The sequence below is a fragment of the Brassica napus genome, chromosome A8, assembly GCF_020379485.1.
Source record: "Brassica napus cultivar Da-Ae chromosome A8, Da-Ae, whole genome shotgun sequence".
In the NCBI taxonomy this organism is placed as follows: domain Eukaryota; kingdom Viridiplantae; phylum Streptophyta; class Magnoliopsida; order Brassicales; family Brassicaceae; genus Brassica; species Brassica napus.
In genome coordinates this window covers 9,662,068-9,686,117 of record NC_063441.1, presented here as the reverse complement: position 1 = coordinate 9,686,117, position 24,050 = coordinate 9,662,068, and the positions used below count along the sequence as shown (strand labels likewise).

General features: G+C 37.5%; 3 protein-coding genes across 6 annotated transcripts; 2 read left to right on the top strand and 1 right to left on the bottom strand.

Annotated features, from left to right (window-relative positions):
* Nucleotides 1-55: 55 nt before the first annotated feature.
* BNAC08G09550D lies at nt 56-1,589 on the top strand. Its single transcript, XM_013830644.2, has 5 exons — nt 56-305; nt 730-844; nt 932-1,021; nt 1,108-1,206; nt 1,303-1,589. Exons 1-5 carry the CDS (start codon nt 238-240, stop codon nt 1,405-1,407), a joined length of 477 nt encoding a protein of 158 aa, XP_013686098.1. The 5' UTR covers nt 56-237; the 3' UTR covers nt 1,408-1,589.
* A 2,006-nt stretch (nt 1,590-3,595) lies between these two features.
* LOC106392237 (trimethylguanosine synthase) lies at nt 3,596-5,151 on the bottom strand. 4 transcript variants are annotated; one of them, XM_048738615.1, is made up of 6 exons: nt 4,858-5,141; nt 4,521-4,755; nt 4,301-4,436; nt 4,142-4,233; nt 3,949-4,072; nt 3,596-3,859 (listed from the first exon to the last, which is right to left on the bottom strand). In XM_048738615.1, exons 1-6 carry the CDS (start codon nt 4,916-4,918, stop codon nt 3,791-3,793), a joined length of 717 nt encoding a protein of 238 aa, XP_048594572.1. In that variant the 5' UTR covers nt 4,919-5,141; the 3' UTR covers nt 3,596-3,790. The 4 variants fall into 4 exon arrangements, with proteins under 4 accessions (XP_048594572.1, XP_013688495.2, XP_013688493.2 ...); XM_013833041.3 differs by having other exon boundaries at nt 4,521-4,737; nt 4,882-5,134; XM_013833039.3 differs by having other exon boundaries at nt 4,882-5,076.
* A 188-nt stretch (nt 5,152-5,339) lies between these two features.
* Nucleotides 5,340-15,590, top strand: LOC106395531 (putative glycerol-3-phosphate transporter 3). Its single transcript, XM_013835958.3, has 3 exons — nt 5,340-6,748; nt 6,826-14,090; nt 14,201-15,590. Exon 2 carries the CDS (start codon nt 6,854-6,856, stop codon nt 8,384-8,386), a length of 1,533 nt encoding a protein of 510 aa, XP_013691412.1. The 5' UTR covers nt 5,340-6,748; nt 6,826-6,853; the 3' UTR covers nt 8,387-14,090; nt 14,201-15,590.
* Nucleotides 15,591-24,050: the final 8,460 nt, after the last annotated feature.

Sequence of the window (24,050 nt, the reverse complement as noted above, 5' to 3'; positions counted from 1 at the left end):
GTAAAATCGTCCACGTGGCGTATTCTTCAGAAGGAAGCAGCGACTTGAAAATTTCGAAACAAGTCTTTGAAGAATAGTCCTCTCCCTTTTTTGACCCCTCAAATCCCCAAATATTACAAAGTTCGCCTCTTTGTTTTCTCCTTCTTTTTATGTCTCTCTTGATTTACGCATCCAAATCTAATAACTCTCTCTCTTTCTTTCTTTCGGTCTCTGCCTTGGATTCGTGAGAGAGCTTCAATGGAGTTGGCTTCCTTCGTCGGTAGAGCTCTGTTCGTTTCCGTATTCCTTCTCTCCGCATGGCAAGAGTAAGCAACTTTCTTCTACTCGTTCTAGATCTGCTCCTCCTTTGACTATTTTGTAATCTTCAGTTTAGTAGAATCTGTTTAGGTTTCTTCTCTCAATTATAGCTTGATTTGATCTTTTTAATCATCTCATCTTGATTTGATAGAGCTGAAGTTGTTTAGTTGAGTTGGTCTTGTAGTAAGTGATATCATTTAAGACAAGCAATGCTTATTAGGTTAGTAGTCTCTTATGATTGTGACTCAACCAATGAACATGTACTAGCAATTTCTCTGCCTATTTCATGTTTTAAGTTAAACAATTTGTCTGATTTGGTTGAGGAGATACACATAAAGTATGGTTGCTCTATATTGATGGTCTCAATTGGTTCCAGGACCACTTCATTAGTAGATTTCTTATGTTTCTGCTTTCGCTTCATGGATCGAGCAGGTTCAATGGTTTTGGCGATGATGGAGGTCGAGCAGCTAAATCTTTGAGACCAAAGTTCAATGCTTTTGTTAGCCACGTGACTACTCATACTGGCCAGCAATTGCCACCAGTTGATGTAAGTGCATCATATTCTAGTTCAAGAACAGTATTAATAACAAAATAGGTGCTGATGCTGAAACCTCTTGTGTTGTTGTTTGTTCAGATGAAGATTCTTGTTGCTGCTGCTATAGCCTTGAAGGGCATTGGTGGACTTTTGTTCGTCTTTGGCAGCTCTTTGGGTGCTTATCTCTTGGTATGTAACAACTCTTCTTTTTTCAAAGATTATTAGTCTTTTTTTTTTAAATTTGATTTACGAATGAAAAAACTCTGTGGTTTCAGCTTCTGCATCAAGCCGTTGCCACCCCGATTCTGTATGATTTCTACAACTACGATGTTGACAAAAAGGAATTCAGCCAACTGTTTTCCAAGTTTACTCAGGTTAGAACTTTACTGGAAATTTGATTTCCATTTTTCGGTCTTGAATTGATCCAAAGCTAAGATCCTCTGTTCTGTGTGTTTTGACCATTCCTTCAGAGCTTGGCACTCCTTGGGGCACTACTCTTCTTCATTGGAATGAAGAATTCGAGGAGACATGGTAGGCAACTCCGGAAGAAGGCTCCGAAAGCTAAAGCAAACTGATGATTAAAAGGATGTTTTTCGTCGGTTTGTTCAAGCTTGCGTCTGTATTTTTATTTTTACTTTTCTTTTGGAAACCATGAGGAGAGGCAAAATTTTTGCTTATTTCCTTGAGCTTATTGAGACACTTTTTGTAGAGACTTTTTGGTTCTCTAGAGAAAATACCATTTCAATTTCGGATTTTATTTTTGCCGTTTCCTTATCTATTTTTAGACGCAGTTTCATCATGTAACTGGTGCACTTAGTTTAGTCGTGCCAAGAGTTCTTTGCTCGTCCATATATAACCCGTTTTCACTTGCTTTAATTGACGCTAATTGGCAAGTAGCGATATTTTCACAGAACTCGTTACTTTGTGATAGACTACAAACTCAGTAAAAGTTGGAAAAAAAAAATATTTTGCAGAATGAAGAGTCAACAGCACGAAGCTCTCAGTAGCTCAGTTGGTTAGAACACCCGTTTAGTGAGCGGGAGCATTTTGTCTTTTTGTCCACTATGTGGGAACAGAGTGTATTAAAATATTTGCATAAAGCCGAATAAGGAACAACAAGAATCCTATAACCAAGTTGATCATCAGATATCTCATCTCTAAATACCCTTTGGTTGCCAAACAAAATAGAAGCAGCTGAGAGTTTAAGCAGGAGGCATGAGTTATCTTGATCACAAGAGGGTATGTAACCGTAACTACTCGGATAAATTAACAGCCGTCTTGTCTTCACCAAACGGAGCTGAAATCTGAGCCATGAACCCTGAAGATGGAACCAGACTTTCAGTTCTCTCCTTCTCCGCCTTCAACGAAAGCTTTTCCTCACTCAGCTCATTTTTCTCTGGCTATAAAGCCAAAACCAAACCTTTACTTAAAAAGATCCACTCTCAAGATTTTTGGTTATAGGAGAAAGTGAAAACCAACTTTGAGACTCTTGATTTCGTCGTCTAAGAGATTCTAACTAGTTTCTTCAAGCTCATGATGAGTTTGATTCAAGACACGTATTGCATCATCGAGTCTAGTCGGTTAACTCTTCTTAGCTAGGCTTTTATTCAATACTTCACTCTTCCATATACAGTCTAGCCAACTAATTATTTTCCTTCTCAACTTGATTCTTTGTGACTAAAGTCACATCTCAACTTCTCGTTGGGCTTGTTGTAATTAGTTGGCTTTTGCTTCTTCTTCTTTTCCTTGGTTACTTGTGCTCCAAGCTTCTTCTTCTTCCTCTTCCATTCCTTTGTAGCTTCTTCTTTATTCTTCTTTTCTTGGAGTATTTAATCAAAGTTCAATCTCAACATACCTACTTCTGAGCCTGCAAGTAAATTGCAGTATCTTACTTTAACACGAACAGAAACTCAATATGCACTTTAACTATGTATGTCAAAAGTGCATATACCTTCCGTCTCTGATTTTGCCAGCCTCAAACGAATACTGCGGTACACTAAGCGCATCTTAGAGATGGGAATCTTCTTCACCAAACACATTGATTGCACTCTCACCGCCTACTTCCATAGTGATTGGGCAGTAACAGACGAAATAAAATCTACCGCTAAAATTGTAAGCTACTTATTATGGATCATTAAACAATTAAAAACTTTAGAAAATTGAGTAATTGTTTTATTGATCTTTCTTCCATTTCACAGTTGAGAAAGTCAAAGGATAAACTAAACCTCTAAAGTATGCAAGGCTTTTTAATTCGTGAATTCTCAAGCCGAAGCCTATCTAAAATGTAAGCGAAGCATTTGAAATACCTTTACATACAACCTTGGCAATGGGTCAAAAAGACATAACTCTTCTTTTTCTAGATTTTTTAAATCATATGCTTTCTTTGTAGTAAACGGGGATGTGAGGAGCATCAGGCCGAAGAATGGTAAAGTAGCATCAAAGATAGGTTACTTACGAGGTATAGCCATCATGTTTGCAATCTGCAAAACAGATTGGAGAACAAAGGAGCATTGGAATCTCATTAGTGTAGATCCTAGTCACTCAAAATAGGTACACGAGGATCTACAAGTGATGGCTAAGAAGTCGTAAGCGTTGTATTTGATTATTTGACTAAGATCACCAAAATTTATTATCAAAGAAGTAACCAAAATGTATTTTATTATACAAAGCTAAACAGAAACAACCACAAAATAATAATTGTACTAATCTCGTTCAAAGAGACTAGGCAACTTATATGGACTAATCACTTTTTTTGCCTTCATCTGCTAAAAATGTTAAGATAGAATTAGAGTTATGTATCCTTAGAAATATAAATCAGGATTATACAAACAAACAAAAAAAAACTCTCTCCAAAAAATTACAAGGTTGCAAAAACATATGATGAATGAGCAACTCCTCTACCGCTTGATGCATAAAGATATATGTCATTTGATGCAATAATAGTCCTAACTTCCTCAACTAAACCGCACAGCAACTAAAATAAGCCGTTATGCCTTTAATTCTTCCTCCAACACAGTTTTCTTCTATCTGCAATAACAACATAATGAAACTGTGAAGAAACAAATGTTTGCAATAAATTAACTCTAGTAGTGTCGTTCTTGTAGACAATGCTTTACCTCCAGAGTTAGAGGAGGCGAGGAGAGCCAAGCAAGTTCTTCCAATTGTGCTAAATCGACATTTCGCGGTAGAAACATTATGATGTTAGGCGTAATGGTTTGAGCAATCTGAAACAGTTTGTACCTACACAAAACAAGACCAACTGATGTTGTATTTCACATGAATAGTTACAAAAATGACATGAATTGTTACCCGTCTTTTGGTTGGAGCATGTCCAGTGTGTAAGTCTCAACTTTGTTATACATTGGTCCTCCCCATGGTGGTGACAGAAACAATACATCTCCCTATTGCACAACAACAAAAGAGTCAAAGAGAATCTTTTATACTTGCAGACAGAGAAAGAAGATTTACTTTGAGAGATGGAGCTAAGTGAATGAAATCACCAACGACATAATCAACACGGTCATCAACCCCATAAACCAATGCGTTGTTAATAGCCATTTCGACCTTCACAGGATCAATGTCTATAGCAATTACTGAAGAAGATCTATTCAAAAGAAAGGAGACAACTTTGGTTTAGAAAACAGCATACAACCAGAGAAACAATCAAACAAGCTAGAGAGAGCCTTACACTTTAGCAAATTGGATTGTGTTGCCACCAACGCCTGAGAAACAATCGATTACCACTTTCCCGCGGCATCTCTCTGCTTGTTTAACTGCAATTTCCTCGGGGGTTACAGAGTACCATCCTTCTTCGTCCATCTCGATACCTTCGTCGTATCGAGAGAAGAGGTTGTAACGTTGGAGCCAGTACTTGGTGAGCTTAGGACTCGTACTTTCTTCTTTCTCTGCCGGTGAGTTTATCACTGAGTAAATAAAGAGATGAAGAGACAGAAAGCAAACAAGTCGCGGGTGGGGTTTTTCATCAGAGGAGGAAGACAAATTCAAATAATTGGTAGAAAGTTTACGGATTGAGCAGCGACGACTGTTACCTTGCTCCAAGAGCGATCGTTTTCGTTTCCTGGCCATCGATTTCGAGTTGGTGTAACTCGTGTTTCAATGCCGGAAAAAAAAGTGAGAAAACCCTCCGACAGTCAGAGAAGAAAGAGCTGCAGGGTTCGATATTCCTGGAAAACGGAAAAAATTCGACTTTTTTATTATTTGGAAATTATTGGCTTTAAACCTTGATTCTCTCCACCCGTATAGACTAAACCGGTGAGCAAAGGAATAGTCGAATAGATAAATCGCTCCATGAACCGGGTTTACCCGACCGGTTACTTTGCTTTCCGAAACCACGCCTTTGCCGAAACTGAACCGGAATTTTGGAGCATATTCGTACGATTTTCTGATTTTCTCGATTAGGCCAAGGCCCAAGGGGGTCGATGATGAGACAGACTGAATCGTTTATTGTGGTGGCTTTAGCTTTAGTTATAAAAAGAAGGAAAAAAAAAAAGATAATAGTGGGCTTTGGTCGACATTTTTTTTGTCTTGCAATTCGTACTAATATATCGAGGATTTTCTTTTTTTGGTGCAATATAAAAGATTTTTGGTGCAAGTGTATCTAGTATTTCTCATCGCATTCAAAATTTGTTCTTCCATTTTTTTGGTATAGTTTGTGTGTTTTCAAAATATAAAATTACTTATAAAGTGGTGAACTTACTGGCTACCATTATCCTTAATTCAGCTGGTTCACTGTGTTATGTATGTGTTACTTTTTTCATAAATCATCGTGAAAGTCGCTGTTGTGGATTCTTGATGATGTTTTGTGTGTGGTTGGTTTAATATTCTTTGGCGCTCTTTTTGATGGATTTAAATTGTGTTAACTAGAAATTTTCATTCTTTTTCTAGTTTCTTGCGAGTTGTATTAGTATAATGATATCCTATAAGCTGGTTGCTTGCCTAATCTTTGATTCTTTGGTATGGGTCATAGCAAACCCGTAACAGCTGAAGGCAGCTCACGTGATAGCTACACATCAGGCTTGTTCTTTTCACCGCCGCAGACGCAGCGCAGAAGGACCAAAATTATAACTGACTTTTGCCCAAATATGTGGAGAACACCGCAGGCAGCTGTACTTTCCACCATTAAAATCAGACGCAGCTCTCGTTTAGCTGTCGCTGTTTTACCCAGCGTCACGGAAAACACCGGCGGCATTTGCAAAAAGTAATCGCAGCGGCAAGTCATTTGTTCTCCACCATATATTTTCGTGATTTTGATGTGTTAATTTTGAGACGCTGACGCAGCGTCTGCGGCCGTGAAAAGAACAAGCCTATCATAAGATATACATTCTATAATACTAATCACAAAAGTCAAATACATTCATATTTCCATGCTTGAATCATTCCAACGGCTGAGTTGGTAAATCTTATTAAGTCTCTAGAAACTTTACAAGCTAGATATGATCAAATTGTTTTTTTCGTTCTTTAAAGATTATGAGAACATTTCTCTGATTTGTGGTTCGCTTGCGGCCCCTTTCATGTAATTAGTTACGTAAGCTTTAGGGTATATTCCCTTTTAATAACTGGTGTTTATTGTTTCTAGTTTATTTCCTCAGATAAATCTGATTTTCTTTTTGAATTGTTCTGCCATGGTTACTTCTGGTTTAACCCTATGTGCGTACATGTTGTGACGTTTAAACTAGAAAAAGTGGGAGAAGAGTAAAGTGAAGAATATGAGCTAAAAGTCAAAATAAAATAAAATACAGCAAAGGGGGCTAAAGATTACAAAAGTTATGTTAGTCATTCTCACGTTCTTTAATGTTTTAAGTAGTGCTTTTTCCTTCTATAATTTTCCAAGCATTAAGTTGCTAGAAACCATAGAGAAATAGAGAATATTATTTCTCTCCTCTTCAAATCTTAAAGGTGATGATGATGAAGAAGCAACCTCATGGTTTCTTAAACTGTCTTTTGACTTTTCTCTTGTCTTGATCACTTTTCAGGTATTTGTCACGTGAGGAGAAGCCAAGCATGGCGTCTTGGACATCATCTGAGTTCCTCTATGTAGAGATAAAACCACCAGGTATTCATTTCCTAGAACGTTTTAAGCGTTCAGGCAAACTCTCTTTCAAGCAATATCAATGGCTGGTCTTTGGCTTGACCTTCGTCGCCTATATCGCCTTCCACGCTACTCGAAAGCCCAACAGCATCGTCAAAGGAACGCTCTCTAAATCACCAACCGGACACTTCAAGGCCACAGACCAAGGCGGATGGGCTCCTTTCGATGGTCCAGACGGAACAGCTCTTCTCGGACAAATTGACTTGGCTTTCCTCTCCGTTTACGCGGTCGGCATGTTTGTCGCTGGTCACTTGGGTGATCGTTTGGACCTCAGGACGTTTCTAACGATCGGTATGGTCGGGACAGGAGTGTTCACCGCGCTCTTTGGTGTTGCTTTTTGGGCCAATATCCATAGCTTTTACTATTTCCTAGCCATCCAGACATTGGCTGGATGGTTTCAGTCTATTGGATGGCCTTGCGTGGTTGCGGTTTTGGGGAACTGGTTCGATAAGAAGAGGAGAGGGGTTATCATGGGTGTTTGGAGTGCTCACACATCGATAGGGAACATCGTTGGGTCATTAATCGCGACCGGGCTTTTGAAGTTCGGTTGGGGATGGTCTTTTGTTGGTCCAGCCTTGCTCATCACGTTTCTTGGCCTTGTGGTTTACCTCTTCTTGCCTGTGAACCCTCCTGCTGTTGAAGCTGAGAGAGATGGAACTGAAGTTGATTCTACAATGAGACTTGGTGACACCATTACTGAAAGCTTCTTGAGCTCCAGGATGAGTACTGGTTTCGACAGAAGAGCCGTAGGGTTCTTAGCCGCTTGGAAGATCCCTGGTGTTGCCATTTTCGCCTTCTGTCTCTTCTTCACGAAACTTGTGTCTTACACTTTCCTTTATTGGCTACCTTTCTATGTAAGCCAGACCGAGATAGGAGGAGAGCATTTGTCACAAGAGACGTCTGGAAACTTGTCTACACTCTTTGATGTTGGTGGCGTAGTTGGAGGAATCTTAGCTGGATACTTCTCTGATCAACTTGATGGGAGAGCAATCACAGCTGGGGGATTCATCTACTTAACTATCCCAGCTCTGTTTCTGTACAGAACCTACGGTCATATCTCAATGACAATCAACATCATCCTCATGTTCACGGCTGGTGTGTTTGTTAATGGACCATATGCTTTAATCACAACCGCGGTTGCAGCTGATCTTGGTACTCACAAATCGCTTAAAGGAAATGCGAGGGCTTTGGCTACAGTCACTGCTATTATAGATGGAACAGGATCTGTCGGTGCAGCTATTGGACCTGTTCTTACCGGTTACATCGCAGCCATTAGTTGGGATGCTGTGTTTTACATGTTGATGACCGCAGCTTTGATCTCTGGATTGCTTCTTACTAAGCTTATTATAACAGAAGTGAAAACTTTGTTGTATGGATCATCTGAAGAGGATGAAATTGTTTCTGCTGCTTCTGAACCAAGACCTCCCATTGATGTCCTCATATGATATCATCACTTGTTTTTGTGTGTGTGTGTTTTTTTTGTTTAATCTGACGTGTATTGTGTTGATGACTTGGTTCTTTTTGTCATTGTAACATCTTTTGTTGTGTTTAAGGGTTTGAATGGAAACAATCAATTCTGATTTATTTCCGAAACAAGTAACCGAACCTAAAGAGGGTAACTTCATGTAGAAGTTATCTTTCTTATGGATTAATATCTCCGGAAAGGATCAAGAACTATTTAACTTCTTCAGAACTGGCTGGAGCCGGTAATCATGATCCTAATGTAACTGTGGCTTTGTGAGGGATATGTTCCTATCTAGAACTCCCCAGGAGCTCGAAGGAACTGTGGAATACAGCCTGAAAGGTGATCAAAGAAGAAATTTCACCTTAAGGAACAGTAATCCATGGATGAAAATGGTGGATGAGGACGACGAATGAGACAGATAGATTAGAGAGAGATAAAAGATGAATAATGTTTGATTAATTTCTCAAAATAGTCTAAAGATGAATAATCATCTATACTATATTAAAAGGTATATATGAGCTCCATTGAGTCTATCCATCTCAGCATGGAAAATCATCCAATGGGATGGGTTCTTTTTGCCACGTCATTCGTTCATTCACACAACATACGGACCTCTCCGTTTCGTCTTCCTCCCATTACACCACTTCCGATTCTCCTTCGCCTCCACATCTAAGTCTCATAAAATTCATGTGCTTATCATAACCCAAACGACATGAATCTGTTCCGATGGAATAAACCCTCTATTGGTTTGTTATGGCTAACTCGAGAAGGAGGGGAAAGCGGCGTGGATGGAGACGGCGGCGGCGGTTACGTCGGAGTCAGAGAAATTGAGATTGGTTTTGACGCCGGAGCAAACCGTGTCCCAGAGATCCGGAGTGAGGCGTGTGGATCTGATGAGGTCGAAGGCTAGCTTCTTGCAAACGGCTGACGCCGGAGATGCGACGATCTCCTCCACTGCGGAATTGGCTATCACCGAAAAGTCCTGTCTGGTGGCAGATTGTTAGAGAGCGGATGATTGGCTAAGGGCGTCATTCGAACGGAGATCGGCCTGTATCGGCCTGGAACGGAGGTGATTGCTTACCATTTTGATGGAAACAAATATTTAGATATGTGAGATTTATAATTCTGAGAAGTACATAATAAAATTGGCATAGGTTTGCCTCAATCAAGTTTGTGGTTTCAAAGAAACCTGATGGTCTATATCCTGTTGTTAGTGGAACAGGTAATGTCGCTAAGGTAAATATGTTATGTATTCGCACTATCTATTGTCAATATTTTCACTCGCTAAAGGTCGACGAAAATATATATTCCTGCTCAGGTGACAAGAGACAGAGCATAAAGAGTATATGGTAAAGAAAAACTGGAGAAAACATAAACATATAAACTTTGGTTCTGGATATTCTAGAGGTATATTATGTTTATTGCTCAAATATTTATCTTTTAGTAACCATTTATACAGTAATATGTTTGTCATAAAAATATAGATCCTGAGACAAATCATGGTTAGAAAATAAAAGTTAATGAATACATATCCACTGTGAGGAATAAATATAGGAGAGGTGTTGCTTCACAGTAGGAGGGTTTTCTCTGGTGTTACGTCCTAGCGGAAGCAAGGCACCTTGCTTTGATTTGGGCCATTGAGAGCATGTCATCTCACAGGCTGAATAAAGTAATTTTTGAAACTGAAGATGCAGATTTGGTGGGTGCGGTGAAAAGACCGAGGGCGTGGCCATCTTATCGTGCGTATGCTATGGAGATAAAAACTGCACTGAGTAATATGCATGAGTGGGAATTGGAGGTGGTATCAAGGAAATCGAATATGATCACCTTTTTGATCGCAAGAAGTGTCACCATGGATATGAGGTTGCAGTCGTATGTTGCAAGGGGAGAGGTTGCTTGGCTGAGGGGTTTGTTCGCAGAAGAACGACTAACTTGCTAAAGGTATTGATATGAGGAAAGGGGATTATGTTGGTGGGGTGATGTCTATGTTTTGTGGTGGGAAGACGTGAATGAGTCTCAGGCTCTGTTCTTTTTGGGTGCTGTTTTAATTTTTGGATTGCTCGTATGAGACTTTGGTTATTGTTTATCATCAAATATACGTATTTTCATAGGAAAAAAATCACAGATTCACAATCATCAATCTCATAATATATAAAAATTTAAAACCAATTTGAATTAGATAACATATCGTAAAAACTAATTCAAAAAACGCAGGAAAATTAGTGTGCTAATAACACCGTCAAGAAAATTTACTTCCATTATTCCATTGATATTATTAGAACTTAAAAGAAGAAGAACAAACCACTTTTATGTCAAGATAAGAGGGCCAAATTACATTTTCCATCTTTAGTGCGTAAATGTGAGTTACTCATTTTTTATATTTCAAAATTATGAATATTTTATAATAATACAAATTCTATGCTGACGGGAAAAACAATTATGTTCCAAACTTAGAGCTAACAAAACCAGGAAGTTTTTGTAAATATTCTGACAAAATTTGTAAACGATATATATACAAAGGATTTTAAGAATTTTAATTAAAAATGAAAAACACAATAGAGAAGGATATCCAAATTTAATGATCAACTGCTTAAAATACCATACTTTAGATACTGTTTTTAATATTATTTCAAACACAAATATTATAGAATTTGAATTTACAGTATATTAATTATTATTTAGTATATAGAGGAGAGGTTGAGTTTATACACTTCTATAAATATTTTATAAATGATTCTTAAACATTTATAAATGATTTAAGAAAATTAGTCTTATTTTCATCACAGATTTAAGGTATTTATGCAAATTGTTATTTTTAAAAATAAATTTAGAAAATATATCAAATATTATGGTAAATTTAGAATTCCTTTAATTTAATAACATAAATATGTAATTTTGGCGTTAATTTTTGAATTATTTCAATAAAAAGTTCATAATTAACTGACTGGATACAAAATCACAACCTAGATATTAATCACAAAGTTCATATGTTGTTATCTAATATCTATATCTATAATATCTTCTATCTTTGTTCTTGGAAATCGATGATGAAAAACATGAATCTCATGAAAACGAATAATTTTTAAAAGATATTATTTAGCAGAGAACGACAAAAATAAAATAATATTTAGTAGAGATATTTAGTCTTTGTAGCTGTAAACTTAATTATTTGCTTTAGAATATAAGCTGTAAATTTGTAAAAAAAAATGTTGTAGCTGTAAACTTAATCTATTGAAATAGATTTATATCAATAACTTTCAAAGCACTAAATATAAGTTCTTAAGAAAATAATTTTCATAGCCAATCTATTTTCAGTTTAACTTTTGAATTGTACCTTTAAATTATTTTTTTAAAGCATGATTGGTAAATTAGATTAGTTGTGAAAAAGTGTGGAAAGCATTCAGAGTACTTACCAATCACCTTCGAAAACTATTATATTTTTTCAACATTTATGAAATTTCAGAAAAATACTCAATAAGAAATTATCTTTTTACCTATTATCAAGGTATTTACAAAATAAAATATTTATTGTATCTAACTTTTTTGAATTTAGAAGAAAATTTCAGCAACCCCATTTTATTTTTCATGCATACTTCTAGAAAGTTTAGTTTTCTTGGTAAAAACTTAAACTTTTAGCCACTAATTATACAATACGAATCAGAAAGATATAATGAACAGAGGAGTTACGAAATCAAAATTTAAAATGATTGAGATTTTAACCTGTTTTTCTACTGTGATAATATAATAGATTTTATAATTATTTTTGTTTGCATTATAATTAAATTTTATTTTAGTAATTTATATTTATCACAGTTTTCAGTATATACTATATCTTTAAATATACTAACATACTATTTTAAAATTAATGAAAATAAACCCGGGCGTAGTCCGGGAAAAGCTCTAGTACAATACTAGAAGTTGAATAAGAGCTCCATTCATGCTGTGCATGTCATCACAAATAATCAACCAATCAGAACATTTTATTTTTGGGTCTGAGCTTAAATTTTGGTTTAGGTTGTACTTAAAGTTCGGTTACTCCTAAAATACACATGAATGAAAATCCTAAATCAGATGAATCAAAAAAATGGAAGTCGTGTCTCCTATTCCTTCATCGGCGAGTCAGCGACGCCTGAGGTTTTCTAAGTCGTATTTTCAAGCACTAGGTGTTACTGGAGTCGGTTTAGGTATCTCTACACCGCCGCCAGGGCATTGCCTCTTCCTTCTAATTCAGCCCTCTTGAAGCGATCAGTTTGATTATGTGATTGTTGATGAGCAGAAGTAAGGCTGAAACGTTCCGGTGAGACTACTATTACGAGATTGGTACCTTCTAACTCCAACTCTAATCTGGAAATCGTTAAAACCGAGCCTGGTGAGACAGATTCATCGTAGATCTATTTACAGATAAATGATCGATATGAGTTTCCTCTTGAACTGGATCTTCACAGAGATAATAGAAAGTATTTATCCCCTGATGCTGACAAGAGTGTCCGTAATCTATACACACTCCACAGTCCACAAGTATATATTTCAGTTGTATCTTAGTTTTTATAACTTGAGTTACAGAAGATTCAAACAGAGCTATTCATAAATATGATAGGATGTTTTCTTCAAGTATCAAGTTCTTTTGATTCTCTGCTAGGTTTTCCTTCTCAGGGAGTGTGATTGCTGGAGCTTAGATTTCCTTATTATATGGTCATTTAAATTTCTTTTATGATCGTTAAACACAACATGAATTATGTTGTAGTTATTGTTCGTGTTACCTGCCTGATGTGCTTGCTTGAACTGTTCTCATTTGTGTGCAGTGTCTTAGTTCATAGTGGCGGAGTGCATGGAGGCCAGTATTATGCTTTTATTATGCCAACTCTCTCCGACCAGTGGTATGTATCCTTATTTTCTCTCAGAAAGTTTCTTCATTTCCAAGTTTTCTCGAAATTCTATTTTTCCTGTCTTTGCTCATGGATTACTACACAACTGTTGTGCTGGATCTGCTGCTTCTATTATTAGGAAGATCTGTTTTTTTCTTTTGTTTTTTTCCTACCCGTGGACTAATTTAAGACCTCTGGAGACGTGTGTTTGTATGAATTTATGACTTATCAGTCAAACTGAGTTTTGACTAGCGTCTCCTCATCTAATTGCATTTGCTTAGCCTTGGCTTTTACTTTGTGTGTGATACGAAGAGGAGTTTGTGGCATATTCTGCTGCTGTCAACTGTCTAAAGATCGGAAGGAAACCATCCAGGGTTTTGGTCACTGGTGGGGAAGATCACAAGGTCAATCTCTGGGCTATTTGTAAGCCCAACGCCATCCTGGTCAGTTCTTTCTTCCCTTCTACTGCTTCTCTTGATGTAATGTAGTAGCGTGGTCTCTCTTTTACTGAGTGTCTATCTTATCTGTTTTGTGGCCAGAGATTCAGTTACCTTTGATGCTTCCGAGGTCTTAGTTGCAGCAGGAGCTGCTAGCCAGAACAATGAAGGTGAGACACAAGTTATAATTTTGTATGTTGAAAGAAATTATATCTTACGTTTATTGGACATTTCTCATAACTCATTGTTGATATGTATGAAGATAAAAGGATGTGGAGGGATGGCACGAAAGATATGTTTCTTAAGACTAAATGTTAAAGGTTGGAGTTCTTTCAAAGAGTTCATAGACAAAGAAGTTTATAAGGATTTGGCTGATGTTGAGGTGAACCCAAATACTTGCTTCTTTTTTGTTTTTTGTTTTTTAATTTATGGCACGGCCATTGCTTCATATTTCTTCATCGCTATACTGATTTCCTTCTTTCGCCTTTTCAGGTCAAGCTTGGCGAGCTAGAAGCTGAACTTTCCGAAAGCAATGTTGTTAATGACAAGCTGCAGCGCTCTTACAATGAACTTGTGGAGTACAAGCTCCTTCTTGACAATTTAATATGACAGAGAGTCCTCATTTGGTTCATAACTAATTTGACAGTTTTGTAGTTAAAATATACTATTATAAATGATCTTTGGTCAGCACAATTTTAATGAATGTACATGACTTTCCATGAATTGCGTATTTAAACTGTTATCTTAAAGCGTCGGATATATATCTCATGCATTCATGTGTCTGTTGTGAGTTTTTTAGGCTGGTGATCTTTTTGCTTCAGCCCATAGACATCCTTGAGGCTCCTTTGCTGCAGGAAGTACGAGATATGCAACTGTTTTACTTTTCCAAGTTGTGTGTTTCTGCAAATAGCCTTATAAGCTGTCCTTTTTAACATGAGTAGCCTACTGATCCAACAAAGCAAGTAAAGCTTGGATTCCTCAATGGGCTGGTGCCATGCAATAAGTCTATGGTGTTCCAGAGGATCCTATTTCGAGCACCTAAGGTAACATCTTAATACAACAGTCTGAGTTCGTTGTTGATCCCAACTCTAGGGGAAAAGGTTAACTTCTTATTTTCTACTCTTACTTCTTAGAAATTAAAAGTGCAGCATTTTTCTATTGCAGGAGTTTGGCTGCTTTTAATGTATATAATTTTTTCCCCATAGTCTCATGCAAGTTAGAGTCTAAATTATATATGTAGTTTATGCGTTCTCATCTGCATATGTTTATATTTGACATTGATTCTGTCTCTATTTTTTATTCTGTTTTGTTGATCTACTAACCAAGAATAGATTTACATGGATTCCCAAAAAAAGAAGTGCAAAAATTCAATACAAGATACCATGATATAGCTTTCAGTGAAGATTTTGGCAGACAAGCTCAAATGATGATTGAAGTATGTATTATCTCTTGATATATGATTGATTCTGCTGTTTTTCCTTCTGACTCATCATCATGAATTCTAAGTATTCTTTTAGATGTACAACTATTAATTTAATTTCTGGGCACGAGTGACAAGTGATAATGATAAGCTACAATACCGTTACGTGAGGAGGAAGAAAGAGTTGGTCGAGAGAGAAGCGCGGGAGAATGGGGAGAATGAAGATTTGAAGAAAGACTCTGAGTCGTCGGGAGGGTCTTGAAGAAAGAAGAAGAAAGAAAGACTCTAGACGGGAAAGAGGGTTTTCTGTTAGATTCCGTTGGATGCTTTAAATAGAGGACTTTGTTTTCATTGTTGGGTAGCTTTGTATTTTGGATTGAGTCGTGAGACTTGAGGAGGAATTCGCCTGGGTTAAGCCGGCGATTCTCAGTTGATTCTTAATACAAAGTGCAGTTACGTTCATTCCTTTGATTCTTATCATTTACGATCGAGTTTGTTCGAGTATCGGAGTTCAAACTCTATCATTGGTGCGGTGAGCTGTTCGCGATGGATTTGGTGAGCGATTCTGACGAAAGGCTCGATCATATGGAGCGATCGGCCATAGAGACGGAGAAGACGGTCAAGGTGATCTATGAAGGTTGGAGGAAGCTGACGGAGGCTAACACACAAGCTGGTGAACGAGTCGTAGCGGTGGAGTCTCGTTTGAGCTCCGTTGAGTTTCAGTTACAGAAGATCGCAGCGGCGATCGATAGGATCGAGTCCAATACGACTTCGGCGAGACCTCACGGTAAAGACGTCGCAGGTACATCGGATCCTCAGGTACAAGATTCTGTAACTGCATCGGAGAATCCTTCGTTAGGTTACCAGAGGAATACGGATATGTTTGCTAGTCGCCAGAGTTTGTTGAAGAAAATTGAGTTGCCTACGTTTGAAGGTTTGATGCCGTATTGTTGGATACGGAACGTAGAACGTTATTTCAGAGCAGCAAACTATTCAGAGAATGAGAAGCTCGAGCTGGTGGCTCTAAGCTTAACGGGAGAAGTGTTGAATTGGTACCTGTGGGAAGTTGAAGAGGAGAGGTTTGAGAGTTGGTACCACTTTAAACAAAGGATGCTGGAAAGGTTTGCAGAGTCAATCGATGACGAACCTCGTAACCGCTTATGCGCCTTGAAACAGACGGGCTCGGTTCGTCAGTATGTAAAGGAGTTTGAGGAGTTGATAACACAAGTTAAAGGCATTGATGAGCCTAACCTTATAAGCAAGTTTTACACTGGCTTGAAACAAGAAATGAAGGAGGTCATCAAGCTAAAGGAACCGAAAGGTTTACGCAACCACATTGCAGCAGTGATCAAGATGGAGAGCAGCACTTTCTGTCACGTCATGGGTGAACGCGGGAAACCAAGACAGACAGAATACCATAATCCGCCAAATAAACAACACCGATCAAATCATTTTGGTCACCGTCCTCTGCAGCCACTTGCCGACGACAAAAGTAAGCAACTGGAAACGCCGAAAAACTTACCTCAGAGACCAAGATTGCATTTAACTCCAGAGGAGTTAGCTGAGTTGAAGAGGCTAAAGCTGTGTTTTAAGTGCAAGACGAGTTGGTTCCGGGGTCATGTGTGTGCGAATGCAGAGTTACAAGTTCTGATGCTTATTGATGATTTAGAAGTGGAGGTGCTGCAAGATGCGTACTTGGACGAAGTTGAGAGGGAGGTTACAAAGGACCAGGAGGGGGATGCCTCACAGTTGATGGAGATCTCTCTCAATGCTTACCTTGGCATTGACTCACTTGTTACAACAAAACTGAGAGGGGTGTTAGCTGGAGTTGACGCTGTGGTATTGATTGATTGCGGAGCCACACATAACTTTGTTACTCCTGAGCTAGCAACGAAGGCAGGCTTATCTGCCCATTTCAACTCTCAGATGCATGTCATATTGGGAAATGGCGTTAAAATTAATGCGGGAGGCGTTTGTAACAACGTTAAGTTGGAGATGCAGGGACTTGACTTTGATATTGACTGCATTACTCTGGAATTGGGAAAAGTAGATTTGGTTCTTGGTATACAATGGTTGAGAACATTGGGTAAATGCGAGATTGATTGGATGACTCAAGAATGGAGTTTTATCTACGAGGGGAAGCGAGTCAAGTTGAGTGGTGAACTGGACCTGCACCAACTACAACCGACTTTCCAGAGTCTCACTGCGGATGATGGACAGTGGGAGATGCCCAGGGACTCTTGGTTCAGCATATTGCAGGAAGAAAGTTTGTCGCCTTCTGTGCTACCAGCGGAGGTTGAGGAAGTGCTGCAACGGTACGCACACGTTTTCGACAAACCTAAGGGGCTTCCTCCTGTCAGGGGTAGAGAACATGCGATCACGTTGAAAGCAGGAACAACAGCTATCAACGTACGACCGTATCGTTATCCACAAGCTCATCAGGAGGCAATGTCTTCGATGGTTGCTGAAATGCTGGACAAAGGCTTGATACGTGTGAGCCGAAGCCCTTTCTCCAGTCCAGTTCTCTTAGTCAAGAAACAGGATAAAACGTGGCGTTTCTGTGTAGACTATAGAGCTCTGAACCAAGCAACAATAGCTGATAAGTATCCTATTCCGATGATAGACCAGCTCCTTGATCAGCTCCATGGTGCTCGTGTCTTTTCAAAGATGGATCTTACGGCAGGGTTTCATCAAATACGAATGGAGGAAAAGGACATTCATAAAACCGCTTTTCGAACCCATGATGGCCACTATGAGTTCTTGGTTATGCCATTTGGGCTCACAAATGCTCCTTCAACTTTTCAATCCCTGATGAATGATCTGTTTCGTCCCTTCTTGGGCAAGTTCGTGCTGGTATTCTTTGATGACGTGTTGATATACAGTAAGAACGAGGAAGATCATGTTCGACACTTGGAGCTAGTGCTAGCGGTGTTTGAGAAACATAAACTTTTCGCTAATAAGAAGAAGTGTTTGTTTGCGCAAAGTCAGGTGGAGTACTTGGGCCATGTCATCTCAGCGGAGGGAGTAGCTACTGATAAGGTGAAGACAGAAGCAATGAGAGTGTGGCCGACACCCAAGAATATTAAGCAACTCAGAGGGTTCTTGGGTTTAACCGGTTATTACCGGCGTTTTGTGATGAGTTATGGGTCTATAGCCAGACCTCTCACGGACCTTTTGCGGACGGATAAGTTTGGTTGGTCTCCAGTTGCTCAGGCAGCCTTTGACAACTTGAAGCTTGCAATGGTCTCTGCCCCAGTTTTGGCACTTCCTGATTTTACACAAACTTTTGTGGTCGAGTGTGACGCGTCCGGTTTTGGGGTGGGGGCAGTACTTATGCAAGGGGGTCGACCTATTGCTTATTTCAGCTACGCGCTGTCTGCTAGGGAGCAGTTGAAGCCTATTTACGAACGTGAGTTGATGGCAGTGGTTCTTGCGATTCGTAAATGGAAACATTACCTACTTGGTCGAAGATTCGTGGTTCATACAGATCAAAAAAGCCTCAAATACCTGTTGGAACAGCGAGAAGTCAGTATGGAATATCAGAAGTGGCTGATCAAACTATTGGGATATGAGTTCGATATTGTTTATAAGCCTGGAATTCAAAATAAAGCCGCCGATGGTCTCTCACGCATTGAACATTCTGCTTTGCAAGTGTCTAATGCCACGCTCTTGGCCATTACCATTCCAGTTTCTCTCCAACTGCAAGATCTTTATAAGGACATTGCGGATTCACAGGAAATACAGTTGCTGTTACAGAGAGTTAAGGAAGGGGATGCCGCTTTGAAACACTATACAATCAAAGATGAGAAGCTCTGGTATAAAAACCGTCTGGTTATTCCCAGTTCTTCTACCTTCATTACTACAATCCTAAAGGAATGTCATGATGGTTTACAAGGGGGTCACTCTGGCGTTTTGAAAACAGTGAAGCGGGTACAACGTTGGTTTCACTGGGCAGGGTTACTTCGTACAGTTCAGCAGTATGTAGCGGCTTGTCACGTATGTCAAACACACAAATACTCTACGTTGAGTCCGGCAGGTCTGCTCCAGCCTCTTCCGATCCCAGTAGCTGTTTGGGAGGACCTTTCTATGGATTTTGTCGAAGGATTGCCCACTTCTTTCGGTTACAATGTCATTTTTGTGGTAGTGGATCGCTTGAGCAAATACTCACATTTCATTGGTCTCAAGCATCCATTTCAAGCAATTGACGTTGCGAAGAAGTTTATTGGAGAAGTCGTTCGTTTACATGGGTTTCCAAAGTCGATTGTGTCTGACCGTGATAAGATCTTTCTCAGTTCTTTTTGGAAGGAGTTGTTCCGTTTGTCAGAGACGTCGCTGAAGTTTAGCACAGCTTTCCATCCTCAAACAGATGGTCAGACTGAGGTGCTCAACCGATGTATGGAGACATACCTCCGTTGTTTTGCTTCGTCACACCCGCGCACTTGGCACAAGTACCTCTGTTGGGCAGAGCTTTGGTACAATACGTCATACCATACTTCTCTGAAAACGTCACCATTCAAGGTGGTGTATGGTCGGGAGCCTCCTGCTCTGCTACGGTTTGAGTCAGGGTCAACGAACAATGCGGATCTGGAGACTATGTTGGTGGAGCGTGACGCAATGTTAGTTGCCATTAAACAGCATCTTACTCACGCGCAACAGTTGATGAAAAATAACGCAGATAAACATAGACGGGATGTCGAGTTTTCAGTGGGGGATATGGTCTTCTTGAAGCTGCGTCCGTATCGCCAACAATCTGTTGCCCGCCGTGTCTGTCAGAAGCTTTCGGCTAAGTATTTTGGTCCTTATGAAGTTTTGGAACGGGTGGGAAAGGCAGCATATCGCTTAGCTTTACCACAAGAGACAAAGATTCATCCTGTTTTTCATGTGTCTCAGCTAAAGGCTGTCTTGGGGGCTGAGCATCACGTTCTTCCTCTACCGATACTTTCTTCTGGCTTGGATGATTTGGTGATTCTTCCAGAGGCAATATTAGATACTCGTTACAACGAAAAGGGAGCTTTGGAGTTGTTGGTGCAGTGGCGCTCTCTGCCTTCCTCGGAGAATACTTGGGTCTTATATGGGGAACTCCGTGATCAGTACCCTACCTTTAAGCTTGAGGACAAGCTTCGTTTCGAAAAGGGGGGTATTGATAAGCTACAATACCGTTACGTGAGGAGGAAGAAAGAGTTGGTCGAGAGAGAAGCGCGGGAGAATGGGGAGAATGAAGATTTGAAGAAAGACTCTGAGTCGTCGGGAGGGTCTTGAAGAAAGAAGAAGAAAGAAAGACTCTAGACGGGAAAGAGGGTTTTCTGTTAGATTCCGTTGGATGCTTTAAATAGAGGACTTTGTTTTCATTGTTGGGTAGCTTTGTATTTTGGATTGAGTCGTGAGACTTGAGGAGGAATTCGCCTGGGTTAAGCCGGCGATTCTCAGTTGATTCTTAATACAAAGTGCAGTTACGTTCATTCCTTTGATTCTTATCATTTACGATCGAGTTTGTTCGAGTATCGGAGTTCAAACTCTATCAGATAACTATGAAGATGTAGTCAGTTCTTTTGTATAATAGCCAACAATATACGATTTATTTATGAATATCCTATCTCAACTAAATGACTTCTCTAAATATGCATTTAATAAGTTGGCCAATACCTCCACAAATTATCTTATCAAAGACTATATCTTACAGAATGCATCACACGAACTCCAATTGTTAAAAAAAAAAAATAATTCAAACTCAAATAACAATGAATGCTCTTTTGCCACTAAATATTTTTAAACATGTATAAGAAATTTAAAAAATTCTGTATATCTTTTCATTTTCATTTTGATAATTTTTTTAATAAAATGTGTGTATACTAAAATAATCAATTTTAGATTGTTATGTTATTTAACTAACTTTAGAAAACAAATTGTAAATTGATTCATTTTTCACATTATCTAAATCAATAGGTTTAAAAATGTACCAACACATTCAAAACAAATATATAAGAATGAAAAATAATTCATAATTTATGTATAAAATTTCAACTGTAGTGACAAGTATTTTTGTTTTACTTACTTTTATAATAAAAATATAAAAAACACTCAAAATGTAAAATAGTTACATTAATGAATAAAAACAAAAGCTTTTTATTAGTTTATCAAACCTTTGATTTCTAATAAGAACAACATAAACAATAGTAAAAATTAAGAGTAAACTGCATATTTTTACACATATATGAAAATACAATATATCTTTTAATTGATTTTCACTTACTTAACAAAGATTTAATATATCATTTTTTTGTGATACTATTTATGTGATATAATATAATTTTTACACATATATGAAAATACAATATATCTTTTAATCCAATATCATTTTTTTGTGATACTACTTAACAAAGCTATTTATACTATTTTAATATATTGGATTCAGTCACTCAGAAATAATCAGTTACATAAGGTTTTCCATTCGCTTATTGAAACGAAGGTAGAGAAATAATCTCTAAGCAAATGATTTTTGATGTATTTCGTTTGGTGAGACTAATTCATTAAACTTTTAATATACGAGGCAGCTGTGGATGAAGGTATTGTTGTCTGAGGTGGACGCACTCAGCTAAGACTTGCGTCTTGCATCGAAAGTGGATGCCACTAAAGAGACTCTTAGGAAACAATGAATAAAAGGTTAGTCTACAAAAGTTATAACAACAGAAAGTAAACATACGAATCAGTAATCAGGTCATAATACCTGTTTCCAATCATGGTATCCGTCAGATTGGAGCTGACATTGTTAAGTAAGACAGAGCTACCCGTTGAAGTAGGTGTTAAGAGAAGCGTTGACAGCAAAAAGGTTAACAATATAAAGATCATATTATAGTGTGAGTTCTTATAGTATATACCATAATCAGTCTAAGTATAGAAATATATATATATATATATATATATATATATATATATATAGATACAAATTACAAAGTAATTTAAATTAATTAACTAAAATATATGGAAACAATCCGGGCGTAGGCTCTAGTGTTTGATTAAAAGTTCTACCAAAGCACATTAAATTACTATTAAATCTTAAATACTTTTAATAACAATGGATTTCAAAATAGTTTATAAAATCAAGTTCAATATACAGTAAAACCTCTATAAATTAATAATGTTTGGACTGCACCAAAACTATAATTTTTTAATTAATTTATAGAGATATTAATTTATCGATATACTAATTGAATCAAAAACTCAATTTGTGACTATAAAATTACATTATTTTATAGAGATTTTTAGTGTATATTAATTTATAGAGTATTAATTTAAAGAGGTTATACTCTATAACGATTTTGAACAAAATTTCAAAATTTATGTTTGAATAACGAATTTTTGACATCAAAAGACACTTTATCACTTTTCAATTACATACAAAGCCACAATGCACTTCCAAGACATTTTCTCTTGGTCATGGAACCTACAGAGAGAATAGTATACAGATTTGCCCTTAATGAAAAAAAAATAGATCTTTTTTTAGACTAGAGGAAATAGAAAGTGTGTTTTTTTATTATTATTTAATGTACTTTTTAATATATTTTTTTCCTTATTTTTAAATTAAAAATATATATAACAAATTTTGTTGATATAAGAAATTGTGTTTTTATTCTATATAATCTGATATCCACTTTGATATTTTTTTTTTGTTATATTTTAAAATATATATTTGTACACGTATTCAATGATTGTATTATGGATGAGTGATATGAGGATGTTTGAAGACCGTGGATAACTACATGTAGAATATAAACATGGAAAGACACATGTAGATGAGTGTGGGAAGATATGGATGGATAAGCATGGATGGGTAAACATGGATGGCTATTTGTGGATGAGTAAAATTATGATTAAAATTCAAAATTTAGCATACTACATATCTCATGGTGGAGGATTGTGACGAGCTTGAACCACCACACCTTCACCAAGCTCATCCACGACCATGTTGAGCTCGAAATCCATGGTGTGTCTCACCGGGAAGAGAAGCTGACTCGTTTTGACCGATGGTTTTGGTGGAGGAGATGACTCGTTTTAACTTTTTGGTTTGTTTAGCTTTGTTTTCATCACTCAAGCTTGTTTTTTTCCTAGACATGTATGTGATCGTAATTGGTTTGAAGTTATTAATTTGTTCATCCTTGATATTGTAGACATATTGGCATCTATATCATAGCCTTTTAATATGTTACATTTTTTTAATCAATGTTTAGTGTTTGAGTTAATACTCTATCCACCACATCAAGCTTCAATTTCCTATCCACAAATTTAAGAGATCTCTCTAGTTCTTTATTCATGGTTATGTTAGTGTCCATATCCACAACATAATCAAAATCTTCTTTCCTGTTCACAGACAAATATTGTGGAGTTTGCTCTGATGAAACTTCTGAAATTTTTACACTCATCTCCATCTACGCATCTCCGTCCACGCATCACCCGTCCACACATCATCCGTCCACGCATCAAATGTCTATTAAGAGCAAAATTGTCCACAGTTTAATGCTGGCCCACAACAAAGTGTCTCACACGTAAGAAGTGGCTCTGAATGTAAAGATAAGTCAAAACGTGGCATAGAGAGTAATCAACTCTTGAATAACACTAGAATTGTCATTTTAATTAATCCTTCAACTGAATACACCCTTTGTCAAAAAAAAATATTTACAAAATTAATTATACAGTTGCTAGATTTATTAAAATACAAATTCATTTTATATTGAAATATTACTATTTTACAATGCTATATCATATAGTTGCTAGATTTATTACTATTTTACAATATAATATTAAAATACAAATATTAGTATCAAATCAAATATATTGTTAAGGATATAAATTTTGTCAGATATGCCTCTCTTCATTCCCTTAGAGCATATCCAAAAGAAATTTTATAACTTTAAATATAAAATTTTT

Excerpts from the sequence above, each read along its gene's own strand:
- BNAC08G09550D (XM_013830644.2), top strand. The coding sequence starts at position 238 with ATGGAGTTGGCTTCCTTCGTCGGTAGAGCTCTGTTCGTTTCCGTATTC. Across the intron at positions 306-729 it reads CTTCTCTCCGCATGGCAAGA|GTTCAATGGTTTTGGCGATG; the intron begins GTAAGCAACTTT and ends TGGATCGAGCAG. Across the intron at positions 1,022-1,107 it reads CTTTGGGTGCTTATCTCTTG|CTTCTGCATCAAGCCGTTGC; the intron begins GTATGTAACAAC and ends CTGTGGTTTCAG.
- LOC106395531 (XM_013835958.3), top strand. The coding sequence starts at position 6,854 with ATGGCGTCTTGGACATCATCTGAGTTCCTCTATGTAGAGATAAAACCA.
- LOC106392237 (XM_048738614.1), bottom strand. The coding sequence starts at position 4,918 with ATGGCCAGGAAACGAAAACGATCGCTCTTGGAGCAAGGTAACAGTCGT. Across the intron at positions 4,073-4,141 it reads ATGCTCCAACCAAAAGACGG|GTACAAACTGTTTCAGATTG; the intron begins GTAACAATTCAT and ends TGTTTTGTGTAG. Across the intron at positions 3,860-3,948 it reads CGCCTCCTCTAACTCTGGAG|ATAGAAGAAAACTGTGTTGG; the intron begins GTAAAGCATTGT and ends TTGTTATTGCAG.